The 15,147-nt window shown below is 40.6% G+C and overlaps 1 protein-coding gene across 2 annotated transcripts; it reads left to right on the top strand.

The window, feature by feature from the left end:
* The first annotated feature begins 2,281 nt into the window (after window positions 1-2,281).
* LOC141911084 (NALCN channel auxiliary factor 1-like) lies at window positions 2,282-7,900 on the top strand. 2 transcript variants are annotated; one of them, XM_074802045.1, is made up of 4 exons: window positions 2,282-2,565; window positions 3,236-3,401; window positions 4,243-4,290; window positions 6,763-7,900. In XM_074802045.1, the coding sequence occupies exons 1-4, from the start codon at window positions 2,284-2,286 to the stop codon at window positions 6,960-6,962; spliced, it is 696 nt and encodes a 231-aa protein (XP_074658146.1). In that variant the 5' UTR covers window positions 2,282-2,283; the 3' UTR covers window positions 6,963-7,900. The 2 variants fall into 2 exon arrangements, with proteins under 2 accessions (XP_074658146.1, XP_074658147.1); XM_074802046.1 differs by lacking the exon at window positions 4,243-4,290.
* The last annotated feature ends 7,247 nt before the right edge of the window (window positions 7,901-15,147 follow it).

Below are 15,147 nucleotides of genomic sequence, written 5' to 3'. Positions count from 1 at the left end.
GCTCCTGAACACCAGGCCGTTTTAAGACCAAAGGAAGACAAGAAATAGCATAATATTATGAACTTGAACAGTTTGATATCTTTTTAGTTTTGTGATTTGAAAAACTTTTCGTCGCCCGCGGGAGAGGAACGGCCGGCGGCGCGCCTAGTCCAGGGTGTTCACAGTATGGCCTAATATCGTTGTGTCCGGTCCAGGTGTCCATTATCCAAAAGAAATCTATTTCTGGTTTGAATAAAATGTTGACTATGTTGGTTTTCATATAATTGACGATGACTGTACGCGTCACCATGTTAAACGATTTATATGCAGTAAATATTGAAAAAACATACACTGCGGTGGCGCTAGCGGACGGACACCCGTACTGTAAATAAGTCGTATCTCGTATGTCATATGTCGTATCTCGTATGTTGCATCTCATATCTCGTATGTTATATCTCATATCTTGTATGTCGTCTGAGGTCTTCCATATGAATCAGCTAAAACGAGTTGTTTTTGATTTTAGAAAGTTTCAATTCAATTCAACACTTCAATCGGTTTAGTCCGTATCCGTCAAGTGCTGCCCCTATACATATCGTTGACGGCGAGTCTGCGAACTAACTCACTACTCGCATGCCACAGCAGGAGTGTTTTGGAGCCGAGTTAGTTCACGTGTTCACCGCTAACGATGAGTATAGGGGCAGCACCTGACTGTCTAATCCTGAGACCAATTCAATTTAAAACTTTATTCGTCTTTATACCCAACATGTAATTAGAATTTGCACAATTGCTTTTGGCAGCATTCTTGTTGAAAATATAATTTGCAACTAATAAGCGTTAGTGGCCCAATCAAAACCCCAGGGCTCGGATTGTAGGGCGCGCTTTTTTATGTAAACAAACGCACGTGCTTTCCGGAACGTTCCCTCAGGGACTTAATGCCAAAATAACAGATGCTCCGAATCGGATAAAATCGGGACTTAAAAAATAGAACTATTTTTGTAACAGGGCACTGATCTTGAATGCGGTCTGAAGGGACCTCTTCGACAAATTGGCCGGACCGACTGATCGCGGCATCTGACGGCCGCAGCAGGGGAGCTCAGAGAGCTGCTCGTTGATGCTGGACCAGCTGCTCACGGCATCTGACGGTGGCGCTACATTAACATTTGTCGTTGGATTAATGAAATGAGCATGCGCGCTGTGGATGTGCTATAAAAATCCAACTGCAATGGCCGCCGTACTGCTGCTGCTACTGAGTTACTACACAACTGAAGATGTCACCTACTACACCGTCGATGATGACACGATAGAAATGTAGAGGAGAGGAACTGCGCCGCTGCCGATCAGACAAAACAAACCACACACACCCAAACACAAACTGGTCCCACGAAAACGATGCAAGTCTTGTCTCCCGTTCATAGATTGCCGATTTCGTTTTCCGTACCGTCGTCGAAATAGACCCACTGCATTTTACACAGAGCACGAAACGAGTGGCCATTGTTGGAACCCCTCCTTGATTGGTGTAAATCCACAAAATATAACCTGTTTTAGGCGGCCTGTAGGTTTATAATTCATATTTCTCTTTAAATCGGTAAATTCGATGCCTCAGTCATTTGATGTGTAGATCATTGCTGTGATTTAGATAATGCTAGATATTCCTGGAATTGGTGCGTCGTGATTCGGGTTTGCGGGAAGAAATATAAAAAACCGATCGGGTTTAATAGAAAGGCAGAAAGTAGGAAATAAGGAACAGCAGCCATTCCGCGCGGTGAACTGAATAAAGTCCGAATCGCAGATCTGAAAATCAGGAAATGTTCGCGCGCGCGAATGCGAACTACGTCGTCGCTCCGATTATCGCGCCGTTGCCCGGCAACAGACGGTGATAGCGACAACGACGACGCACCGATCGGCTCGCAGTATTCTCATCAGTACGACAATCAGGCTGGCTTCGATCGCGGAAGCACGGAGTATAAATGTTCTTCCTCGTAAAGACTGCATCGTGTGCTGTTCAACTTACAAAATATGCCCCTTTCTTTTAAATATGGCGTTCTACTATATAAGCCGATACGCGATGTTCTCCAAAGATGGCGCCGCAGTCTGGCCTCGTTGCTATTCTTCACAATACTACTGACGGACAATTTCGGTTTGTCGAACACGGCGGTCGAATTCAGCGTGACGTGCCCGAACGCGCCACCTACGCCGCGTACCGCCAACAATTACAACAAAACGTACCGCAACTACAACAATAACGACTATCGCCGCGGAGATAACGGTCAGTGCCTTTTTCTAAATCGTTATTTAAGCGACGAAATGTGTTCGCGTTCGGAACGGTACGATCAACGCACGAAACTGGCGAGGACTACGACGTTACGGTTTTGCGGTCACTATCCGGTGTATAGTGTTATCCCGAACGACACGATGAGCCAGTGTTTTAAGGGCTCGTATCAACAATGCAAGCAATGTTTTCAAGATTTGGAAGACCGCGACAACTACGTGAACAAGATTTACTGCCAGTTTTTGAACATCATGGATCGGACGGACTGCGAAACCTCATATTCTGCCATTCATACATCAAATTGTCATACATGCAAGGTCAGTGCCCCCCCCCCCCCTAACAAGCTAGTGTTCTCCACGACAGATTTAAGAGGGGCAGCCACCCCTTTCATTTTTTAACATCCACCATCCCCTCTGAAAATCGGCCAACCCTTATAGAATATTTTCTGCCCCTACCGGAGTGGATGTCAATATTCTATCAGTGCTGATAATAGCTTTGAAAGATATTGAGCTAATGCGAAAAATAGAAGATCATCCCAAAATTAAGCTTAATTTTCTGGATTTTTGAGGGATCGAAAGCTTTGCCCATTCAGCAGCCACAATGTCATATGTATGCCTCACTGAATGCTGCCCCTTTAGAATTCCGGTACATGGAGAACACTGCACGCCCTGGACGGATGGAAGTCCCATTTCATGACTTAAAACTGGGTCTTGTATCGTAAAACCATAGAACTCAAATCAAATCAAAAGCCACATTTTCAATAACATCGATTGTATCTACTGCCTGAATTGATCATGTGTGCACAGACTAGGTCGATTTGGCGCAGTTTAACCGAAACATTCAATTCAGTCTTCAAGAAGCATATCGATTTTAACCCAACCAAATTGTATGATTAAACCGTTTCAACCAGACTCTCCATGTTTCAGTGTTTGATAAATTCATGAAGTTATGATTCTATATTTTTCCTATCCGCGTATCTCGTTACAGCAAGCATACAAAGATTGGTTATGCGCATATCACATACCGTATTATAGAGCCGGGCAACTCATCGTACCCTGCATGGATTATTGTACTGAGATTGAAAATAGATGTCCATATCTGCTGCCTGCTATGGACGACCAATATTCTGGTGAACCCACATTTTTATGCACAGGTACGTAGTCGCAATAGTATTCGCGCTATTTTAAATTATTTCCTTATTATATATATATATATATATATATACATAGATTCTCTTTTATTTTTCACCCTGTTCTGAGATGCATGATGTTCATAGCTCCATTCTACTGTGTTGCCGACTTGCCGGGATTTGAACGTCTGGCAAGTCAGCAGCGAGTCCTGTTACTAATTCATTATTATTAAGATTCATTTTGAGTCCCCACTCAGCGAGAAGTGTGTCTTGATTCGTGTTTCGTAATGTCCTCGGAAGTACGTACAACATCGTGTCCATCTTCAGTTGAATTCGTTCTCCTATCTCTTATATGTCTATTTTCTATACCAAGTATCTATAAGTTTGTCTCCTCACTTGCCGGTATCCGATCTGCGATTCCTCACGTGACGGCTTCGAGCGGAATTCTACGATTTAAAAATAGAAAGAGCTGTTCGCTGCAGTTTTATGTTGAGCTTGAATCATCCATCCTCCCTCCGCAGGGATTTGAACCCGATAGCATCGCGATACTCTGCCCGATTAGCCCAATGTGCAGGTACTTACACGGCTTATTCGCACATAAACTTTGATGCCAAGATCAGATTAATGTAAAAGCACGGAGGCAAATTCGCAGATAGCGCCGACTAAAAAATGAAACATCAATGCGCACTGGGGCTAATCGTGCAAGGTTTCAGACCCGTTCAGAGTCTGGCGATTCCATCAGGTTCGAATCCCTGCCGAGGAATTCGCGATACAGCCGTCTAGGTGGATCTCGTAGGATCCTGGCAAGTGTGTCTTCTTTTCGTCTGATTTAACAATTAACTCAATTGTTTCTATCCGTTGAAAGGTGCTGACTCGTCGTATAGACATAACCTAGACAATACTCAACTCAATGGTAATGTATCTGTCTCGATGTGCCCCGTCCGTCATAACAACTAGAATGTAGTTTAAACCTTGTTTACAGTAATGTCCTCGAGGGGGCGCTACTAATAACATAATTCGTCTAGTTTTAAACCCCCAGCGTACCCCGTACCCTATATTTACACTTCACTGAGCGGTCTGTGACCTTGAAAACTTGGGGAATCAGAAAGATTGATAACAAATCAGCACCCAGTTCCACAGTTGTGAGTTAGAGTTAACTCTGAGTTTAAGTTAGTTCATTTTCAATGAGTTAACTCTGAGTCAAATCTTAACTCAGAACTGTGGAACTGAACCCAGGGCCGAGGGGATTGTACACGTTTTGCAAAAAAAACCTGGAAAACCCTGGAAATATGGATATGCTATCGATTATACATGTCTTTATCAATACATGATTCATGAAAAATGAATTGAATGTGACATTTTATTGGAACCAATGAATTTCTCCACCTGTCGCAGATTCACTCAGGGAATTTTGTGTGTTGAAAAACCAGGGAAAACTTGTGGAATTTGTAATTAGGTGGAAAGTGGCCACGATTAAAAGATAAAATCAGTTCATTCTCATTTACTGGTAGTTTACTTATAGTCAGTTGAATAGATGCTCGACGCATTTCTCTTAAGATAAATCCATTATTAATGAAAAATATGCCGATCAATGAGTAGAAAGATGAATCTATTTTTAGTGGGTGCCCTGTGACAATGTTACGTGTATTCGGGAGCCTTAAAATCCAGTTCTAAGTTGATCGAAAATAAATAAATTTAACGTTTGGTAAGACTGAAAGCTTTTCATGTCAAATGGCGGGTTAGCTGGTAATTCGCCCCCCCCTCCCATTGTCACGGGGAAATTTACCGCCACTACTCCTCGACGGACATTACTGTATATAGAAACCACTCCACCACATATGCCTTGCTATTATCTAAAACTGTAGTATTGGAATGCCCTGTATGTATTGATTATAAAAAATTTATATGGAATGTATGTGAGCGTTTAAATATCGTTAATACTATAACCAAATATTTACTACGAATCATACCTATACCGCTAGCTAACCCGAGAAACGATTTATACTATATTTATGAAATATATAATCTCTTTTATGATGCTATTATATAGAGCTATGCTTGTCGGTACATACAGCCTCGCAATTAGCATGCCGCGATGAATACCGCGTTTGAATCGGTTGCCACGTGAGAATGTCCATCAAACCGGCGTAGTTAGATTAGAAACGGCTTTGCGTAAATTTACTTTTCCTGTGCGGAAATGAATTGGTTTTTCAAACTTTCTTAAGTGCATCCGCAGATAAACTGGAGATTGAGATAGTGGTTGTTGTGCTGGCATCTTCTATTCTATGCTATGTAATTACGATCTGGAGATTAAAGGCTTGTTAGTTTTGCGAGCCTCAGGGTTCTGCAGTTGAGAAAATATGGTCTGTGGTGACTATAAGAATTGGGCCCGGTGTATTAGAATATCAAAATGTGCCTCATTGGTAGACGCGTTAGTTAACCTCTTGACTACTGTATCTCTATTAGGACGGTACCAGAGCTATTGAATTTCTAAGATGAGGGTTACAAATAATAATAGTGGAGCCATCTAGGTATATTGTATTAGCTTAGTCTAGTGGGTAACATGATGAAAGCATGTTGGCTGCAAAATGTGCCTCATTGGTAGACGCGTTAGTTAACCTCTTGACTACTGTATCTCTATTAGGACGGTACCAGAGCTATTGAATTTCTAAGATGAGGGTTACAAATAATAATAGTGGAGCCATCTAGGTATATTGTATTAGCTTAGTCTAGTGGGTAACATGATGAAAGCATGTTGGCTCAAATAGCTTCACTACCGCTGTATTTCTTCCCAGTCACTACTACGAGTTATCTCATAGGTGGAAATGGAGCAATAACATAGTCGGCCATTGTTCAAAATTGACCAATGAGTAATGAGAATGAAGTAGGCGTTTGTTCACATTGCCAGCCAATCAGGAACTGTGTCGGTGGAATTGATGGCAAAACCAAAACTATGAGATAACTCGTAGTGGCATTGATGGCAAAACCAAAACTATGAGATAACTCTTAGTGGCATTGATGGCAAAACCAAAACTATGAGATAACTCTTAGTGGCATTTATGGCAAAACCAAAACAATGAGATAACTGGTAGTAGCATTGATGGCAAAACCAAAACTATGAGATAACTGGTAGTGGCATTTATGGCAAAACCAAAACTATGAGATAACTGGTAGTGGCATTTATGGCAAAACCAAAACTACGAGATAACTCGTAGTGGCATTAAAGGCAAAACCAAAACTATGAGATAAGTCAAATTGGCATTGATGGCAAAACCAATGATGGCAAAACCAAACCTGCATGATAACTTGTAGTCAGCTGCCAATGTGTCAATTAGCCTCTATATGTGTAAAAAATTAATTTGATGAATATTTGCTTGTTTTGTAGATCATCACGCTCACGCAGCAGCCAAACAAACGACGCCGTGTCACCGTCTCATCTCACCGAAGAAAGACCGCGTGTGTCTACACATAAACAATCATACTTCATCGCGTGGACACCAGGTGGCGTCTTGTTTAACGACTCTAGTCATATCGTTGTGGTTGTATCGAACGGTGAAATCGTGCACGAGTATCGGCCTCACTTAACCCGCGTCGGAAAACGTCGTCATACTCCGCGCGACCTCGGTTTAAATCTCCTCATCGAATCTAATCGCATGTAAAACGTACGTCTGTGTACGTCTACGTATGTTGCTCATACTCGTAAACGGAAACCTTCGCGCGAAACCATCGTGTAAATATAGTCGCAGCGAGTTTCGTCGCGGTTCTCGTAATTCTAGTTGTTAACGAATAGAAACGTCGTCGATCAGGGGAAGGTGTGCGTACGTGCGTGCATGCGTACGTACGTACGTGCGTGAGTACGTGTGTGTAGTCGGTGGAAAGATTTCTGTGTCACGTATCGATGAGGTTTACGGTTCTGATAGACCCTGCTCCGGCAGCTGCGGGGGAAGGTGTACGCGCGATTCCCGAGAATCGGTTGAACACGTTTGATGCGTCGTCTGCTGTGTGTTGAAGATCACGTGTGTTATATGTGTAAAGTAACTAAATCCAGGGGAATTTCGAAGCCGAAAAGCTCGGAATTTAACGGCATTGAACGGGGAAGATCGCGGAATTATTACGAGCCAGTAGCAGCCAAAGGCAAGATAAAGCGTCCAATGTGTACAGAGGTCGGGCCTCCTTGTACGGAAAAGGGTTACGTGCAGGGGTGATGATTGTTAGAAGTTAAGTTTACGAGTAGATGTTTTCGACGGTGTTGTATCGAGAGAATTACTAAGGTGGTTGTGAAGTGATTGAAAAAAAAAAATCGGTATTAAAAATCACTATGGAATGAATATGGTGCTTCATTCTGTATGTCGTTCTATCTGGCGGGGATTTGTTGAACCTGATGGCCTCGTGAGGCTGGCAATTTTCCTGGCAAACTTCGCACTTTATTCAAGTCTGGTGCACATTCTCGCGGCTTGGCCTTACCGGTCTAATTAGAGGACATTAGCGGGTATATAAAAAGCGCGCAACAATTGTGCGGCATTGGAAGATTTTGATTAGTTTGGGAGTGAAAAAGTATTATGATGAACCTCGAATATGAAATGCTTTCCAATCTCAGCAAATTGTCGTAAGGCCACTAGGACTCGTGCATGGTATGAGTCCTCGTGAGGCCATGGCGAGGCGTAGAGTGTCGCGAGGACTGATAAAGTGTCACGAGGACCCAGGAGTGTCGCTAGACCACGAGGACTCAAATTCCCCGAAGAGAGGATGTATATATGTATTCTACTAGATCATTGTGTAAATACCACATCACTCACACACATACGAGTCGTTTGAATAAATAATAATCATCATTATTAGTATTAATTATGGATAATATTAATTATTAGAGTACTATCTTATTAATTAGAAAAATCGATGGATATTTAGGAATCGTATATCGCTCAGTGTAAAGTAACAACCTCGATGAGAGTAGAAACAACGCGTCGGGGAGTTACAGTACAGTAGACTCCGCCTAGGTACCGGTCGATACGGCCTAATTCAGTAGAAAAATGAAGGTCCCCAAATGTACGGGTTTAGGCGGGGTCTACTGTAGAACGATGTGGTTTAAATCCGTAATGTAGTACCGTGCGTTTCAATAGATGGCGAAACAGTCTCGGAATTCGAATCATGACACCGAATTAAAGAAAAATTGGTCGGCGCCGAACTTCTCTAGAATGTAAAATATGGTCGTCGCTGATACCTTTAATCGGACAAAACCTTCGTCGTTACGGCAAAAGGTTTATTTAGGCGGCTAGAGAATATTCATAACCAGGAAATGATTTGATAGGAGCACTTTAGTTAATTGACTCGTATATGAAATGGAATTGTTATTTCCCTCTGGATTAGTTTGCTGGAAATAAGTTTATTTCTGTCTGGATCTTTTTCCGTGTCGTCGTTTTCGTATTGGTTTTTCAATAGGTTTCGATATCAACCATCCACTTCGAATGATCTCCGTATATAAAATTTGACGTAGCTATTTATGTTTGTTTATTGCCTTTCGCGAGTTCGCGTAATGTTCCGAATAATGAAATTCAGTAGATTCCATTTTTCTTTACTTAGAGTGAGGGATTTTTATTGAACGATGTAAAAAAAAACCCTCAATGTCGTCCTCCCCCGGCAGGGATGCGCCTTCTGTCTAATGCGGCAGGGTTTCGTGCCGTGGCTGAGTCCAGCGATGCCATCAGGTTCGAATCCCTGCCGGGGGAGGATGCCTCAATCTCTGTAAATACGACCTTAACCAGATCTTAAAAAGCGTCGTTACGAATCAAATCTGATAGTAACCATCTATTGTCGCATGGGTACGCCCCGGTCGCCGTGGGGAACTCGCTGGATGAACGTCGTCATTGTTGAGGCGTGTTAGTTATACGATGTATACTATACATACATATATATATATATATACTATAAATATATATATTATATAAATAAAATCGTGTTGTTTTAAAACCGAAATTGTGAATACGAAATGTACATAAAAAATACGGGTTTTTTTCAACGACAACAACAACAACAAAAATGTTCAAGTTCTACCAAAAATGAGTGTAGTTTCAATCACTTAATCAAAATCTGGACGCGGTTCGGCAGTTGTGTGTTTGGTAGAACACTCTCTTAACGTGAAGACCATGTGATAAGTTTAAACCCCAGTATATACAGAATTAAAAAGATTGAAAACAAATTTTATTTGTTAAGAATTAAAATCAAAATACAAGAGGTTTCGGACTCTGATTAGTGATCGTACGGTGATCATCGTCACACCTGACGTAGATCTCTAGTGAGATTTCGAAATGTGGTGTATTTTGATTTCAATTCTTGATAAGTAAAATACATTTTTTAATGTTTCAAATTCTGCATAAACAGTGCAACCTCGTTACAGCAAACTTCTCCAGAAAATATGTTCGTTATAACCGGTATAGAATTGATCAAATTCTCTTACTTGGGACGCAATTCTATATTTGTTATATCCGATGAATCTTTGTATCCGAGTTCGTTTTAACGAGGTTCCGTTGAAGTGGGTTTTAAACTTATTCAAATCAGTTCATTTTCAATGTTTTGGCTCCCGAGTCGAATCGAAACTCAGGAACTGTTGAACCGTGTCCCGATTCGTTAACAGTGACTTATTGAATTATGTATGATCCTTGTTAATTGATTGATATATTATAGTAATCGCTATTATCGTAATTATTATTACCGATGATTTAATCTAATTGTTTAATCGTCATCGCCGATGTTTTTTAATCCGATAGTTAATGTTAATGATTATTGTATAGTATTAAAACGAACAGACGGGAGATTTTATGGCTATATTTATTTTATCGTTAGAACCATGATGTTCGAAACTGCTAAAATCGACGTAACCTAAAGCTACGAATTTCGTCGATGATTTTCAATACGGCCTGCGAGCAACCGTGAACAAGGGAGCGCGACTTGAGCAATTTCGGCCGGGTCGTTCATGATGTACGTACGTACACATCTATGGGGATTTTAAAAAAGCCGATTTCGATATTTCGATGCTTTGATATACATGCCGGGGTTGAAAATCAGCTAAAGTTTGAGTATGTACTTTACGAATGCCCTTCGAGTGTTTACCTATATCGAAAACCACAAAAGACCGATTTCCACGGCCGAAGTATTCTTCAAACCATTGATCTTATTGTAAAACCATATATGTCAATAGGCAATCTTTATGTTCAAGTGATCACTTGTCTAAATGTTCATTCGATATGATGAAACCGTTCAGAAGCCGGTGTTTTGATTTAATGTTGTAGAGGTTAGACATGTTTAAGCTGACGTTCTCTTTTCGTCAATTTTGTAGTAGAATATGTTATCGGCAAAGTTCCAGATGACCATCCTCAATCGCGATTTGTTGACTTAGCCTATGAGTAGGAATGTACAGTCAAATCTCTAGAAGTCCTTTCAGTGTGTCTACACTGCAGTGCAGTGTATAATTCAGTGATGGACTTTGTTATTATGCTGCAGTCCCATCTGATTATTAACACGATTAACTAACGATACATCGCACTGCAGTGTAGACGCACTTTAACAGTATGCCCGCCATCAAAAATTCATGAATTTGTCATACAACGCACTGTGGTAGAATTTTCCAATATTTTCAAATTATCTCCAGCACTTAAGGGTAAGAATTGGTCTGCACTAAAATGGTTGAAACGCCAGATTTTTTTTGTAAAACGTGTAGGTGAAAGCTGAATTGAATTTCGTAGCCGATTTCTAGCTATGAAATAGCTCCTGGAGTACTTTATTATAGTAGCACGGTTGATGGGTCTTTATCACTACTTAATCAATCAAGTCATAAGATTTATTTACATTTACCTCCCTATTAATCTCAAATGATTGTACTAACGATTGTACTTAACATTTACAATCTCTCAGTTGATTTAGACAATCACCACACATCATTCGACTTATTTGCAATATCCGTGCGGATCTCTCATTACAGGGTAGGATTATGGAATTTCAGCGTAGACCATTAACCAGCCATAGCCTCATTACCTCCCAGTTCCAGCGTTGGAAAATGATCTTAGTCTCTGGGCACGGTTTTTCGCATAAGTTTTATTTGAAAAAAAAAATCATTTCAAATACCCGTTTTGCATAGGAGTTACTTATCCCATGATCTCAACTATTGGAATTAATTTGTTAAGCTTGATTAAATCTATCCTTATTGAGTGTTATTTATTATCTTAGTATTGTTTGGTATACTATATGTAACTGGTATCCAGTTTATAACGATTAGCCCCCAAAACTTAAGGAGATTCTTTAGGAGGTGAAAATCAGAAAACCTGGTGTAATGTGGACTCGCACAGGGCCTGAGCTTTTTGACCCGGTATCCTAGGTACTATATAATACCTAGGATACCGGGGTCAAAAATATTTTCTGTCAGGTGCGTGTGGGTGGACTTCAATGGTGTTTACACGCTGAATATTTTTGTTGTCATCTCTTCTAGGAAGCTTTTCCTTTTTAACAAGAAAAGCCTATTTCGAACAAGATTATTAACTTCAAACTACCTATCAAAAACGAATGTTGCACGCACTATTAAAAAAAAATCTATTCAAGATCTGTCTACTATTGATATTTATGTTTGCATGTGCTCCTATCTCAGAAATCGTCTTAGTGGTTGTAGTTTCACCAATTAGTAATAATAATAATGATAAGGTAGGCCTCCATCTGTGTCATATGAATGAACATAAGACCAATAACGATATTCTTCCAAAATCTTGACGGAATCCTATGTAATAAAATACCAACCTACGGGCTGTACCTAGCATTTGAATTTACGGTATTTGCAAAAAGAGCAACTGCCCGGCGCTAGGTACAGCTGAACTGCTCCATTTACATAATGGACCTGGTACACAGCCTATATCTCAGGTCGCACAAGATTCGACCCTATCGTCGGGACGTGGGGAATTGGCAGTCAGTCGGCCGATTATTCAGATGGGGGAATTATTGCTACACGAATGTACTTACCCCGGTAATATCGTTAAGATTGGTCGGAGACAATCGTAATGTTCGGGCATATTCTCTGCCAACGGATCGGATGGTATGCGACCTTCGAGCGCACTTACGACCGAATCGCAGGTCGGATCTTAGTGCGACCTGGGTTAGGCTTAAAGAGTGTCGGTCTAGTTAGTCAAACGAAACAAAATCAACTGTATATCTTCAGTCTTATAATACCAGTTCCGTGCGAGTGTGTAGTTTACCAAACACTCTGTGATCATCTGAAAAAAAAAAGTTCATGGCGATGTGTGTTATTTGTACATATATTTATAACGTGTATAGACCTACGTGAAACTCCTATACAGGCATCAATCTTCGGCCTGTAACCGGCCGTCGATCTGCAGCCTGGAAACGACAGGCAGGAGCGGGTGCACGGTCCAGGCTACAGATTGATGCCTGCATTAATTAGTGTAATGAATGTTCTAGTAAGAGACGGGATGGGTCAGATGTGTGATGCATGCGCGCGCGTACGTGTTTAACGAAATTCATTTTCATTCCACATTCTCTTCGATGTACAATGTTTTATCTCATCTCTTGAAATATGAATGAAATAGAAAGACGGAAGGGTAGGGGGTAGTTTGACCGGGGCACGTTGGCCGTCCTTTCACATTGAGCTACCCTAAATAAAATCCACTGCTACAGCTACCACAACACTCCTGCACTTTCACCTCCTAGCTACCGATGTTTATCAACAACGTTGTTGGTAAACAGTGGTTACGAAAAAAAACTGGAGAAAAATTGTCAATGCAGCTGCAATATTTCGGCGTGGGTGGCTGAATGCGAACTGGACGGCCAATGTGCCGCGGTCCACCGGCCCTAGATATGTTCGTAGCCTCGTTAGTTCGTTTTCTCCCTGTTCGATTTGTTTGTATATCTACTAACATGCACAGGTTTTTGTGTCGCTCGAAGTCCTATTTGTATTAACTTGTTCCAACTTCTTCGATACAGGGTTGATATTTTTGTGCGTGAAAACAATGCACCGTTAGGGAGTAGTTATTCGCTGATGATACGGCCGTTCGTCGTCGTCGTCGTACATTATTTCAACGTTATGAAAAGTTGACAGTTGAAGAAGGGGACTTATTTGTTTTGCAGAAATCTTAAAATTCAATGCCCGTCGCTTGTGATGTTGGTTTGTTATTTTTTTTGTGAAGTGTTAAGATATTATATTACAGAATTTACGAGTTTAGAACGATGATTATTGTTCCATTATATACACCAATTGTCAGTCCTGTCCATCCCGACCAGAAGCAGCGCCGCGTTCGGAAACGTTCGTCGCTAGAGGGCGCGCTCTCCCGGCAGAAATTCGTTGCGTTATTTACTTTAGATGTTCTGTGAAATGTATGCAGCAGACTTATTAATCAGATTATTAATTTATTTAGGAAATTATGATTATGTAATTATCATTATTCAAATGAAATACATATAAATCAATGACTAGGTATAATTAGTAGAAGCACTGTACAGATTGTATACAACTATTCTGTTGGCTAATGTTAATTGAAAATATATTATAATGGATGATTGATTAGTTGTAGTGGTTAATTGAATAATTTACTATTATTATAATTATTATTATTATTATTATAACATGATGAATATCATACTAAAATGATGCCATTAAACCTTTTTAATAATGTAGAAATCCTGTTTGCGTTGTTGAGAGTGGATTTTTGTTCTGGAGCTTTCTACTTCGTCGATGGCTGACATAATCCCCCGATTTTCTGACCCGTGCACCAAAAATTTTCCTGACCCTCTTAGGCACGTAGGCACCATGTGATAAACCCCTCCTCCCGAGGAAGTGATCAATTCTTGGTACCGCGACATGGTCCCGAAGAGCAGCGTACTGCATTGCTGTATATAATAAATGCCACCACTAATACGTATATCACCTCCCACAGTACCGCTACCTCTTACGGGACATCGCGATTTCAATGGGAATTAGGGTAGAAACTTCAATTAAAATTTCGTGTTCGACAAAATCCGGCCTTGTGCCTCTATAGACCTAATTATCATAACCGACATATTCATTACTATGGCGAGTACTCGTAAGAATGAAGTCGGATAGCTTCTCTTCAAGTAATCTGAAATCCTTTGCGTGAGAAAACGAACGCTTGAACCAAAACGATTGGATTTGAAGTGATACTTGTAACACATATAGTTTCACTAAAAATACTGCAGTTCCGAAAAAAAAATGAAAAAAAAACGTTCAATACGTTCCAAATGAAAAAGTAACGTTCTCAACAACGAGAGAAAAAACGTTCCAGCGCTTGATACATGTCGGACGTGTTCCCCCGCAGTTTGGCGCCATTAAGATCGCGCTAGTTAATTACCTCTGATCCGTGCGAACGGGACATATTTCTAGACGAATTTTCTACGGATAGGACAAGCATTTTTATGAGCGACGATATTCATGGATGTATAATCATATTCCTTGTCCGGTTAGTAATAATGCATATAATAGGCTATATATTTCGTCATGAAAACGAATATGACGATGTCCATGATTTTTTTCAGGATATAAAATGAATTGTTTTCCGAGCATGTGGTTAGTGCTAGTTTTAATAGAGATAACATCACTGGGGCTTCAATCTTCAAATGCTGCCGGTAAATATTAAGCATAAAAGAAATTCGAATTTTTTAGTAGATCCAATATAACTTATAGGCTATACTCACCATCGCATAATATTTGGGATGTGATCAGGCTATTCAGAAAACTTGCACGAGAATGAAATAAAGAACT

The sequence above is a fragment of the Tubulanus polymorphus genome, chromosome 9 (genome assembly GCF_964204645.1).
Source record: "Tubulanus polymorphus chromosome 9, tnTubPoly1.2, whole genome shotgun sequence".
Taxonomy (NCBI): Eukaryota; Metazoa; Nemertea; class Palaeonemertea; order Tubulaniformes; family Tubulanidae; genus Tubulanus; species Tubulanus polymorphus.
The sequence above is the reverse complement of the archived record's forward strand: the minus strand, read 5'-3'. Positions and strand labels throughout refer to the sequence as shown.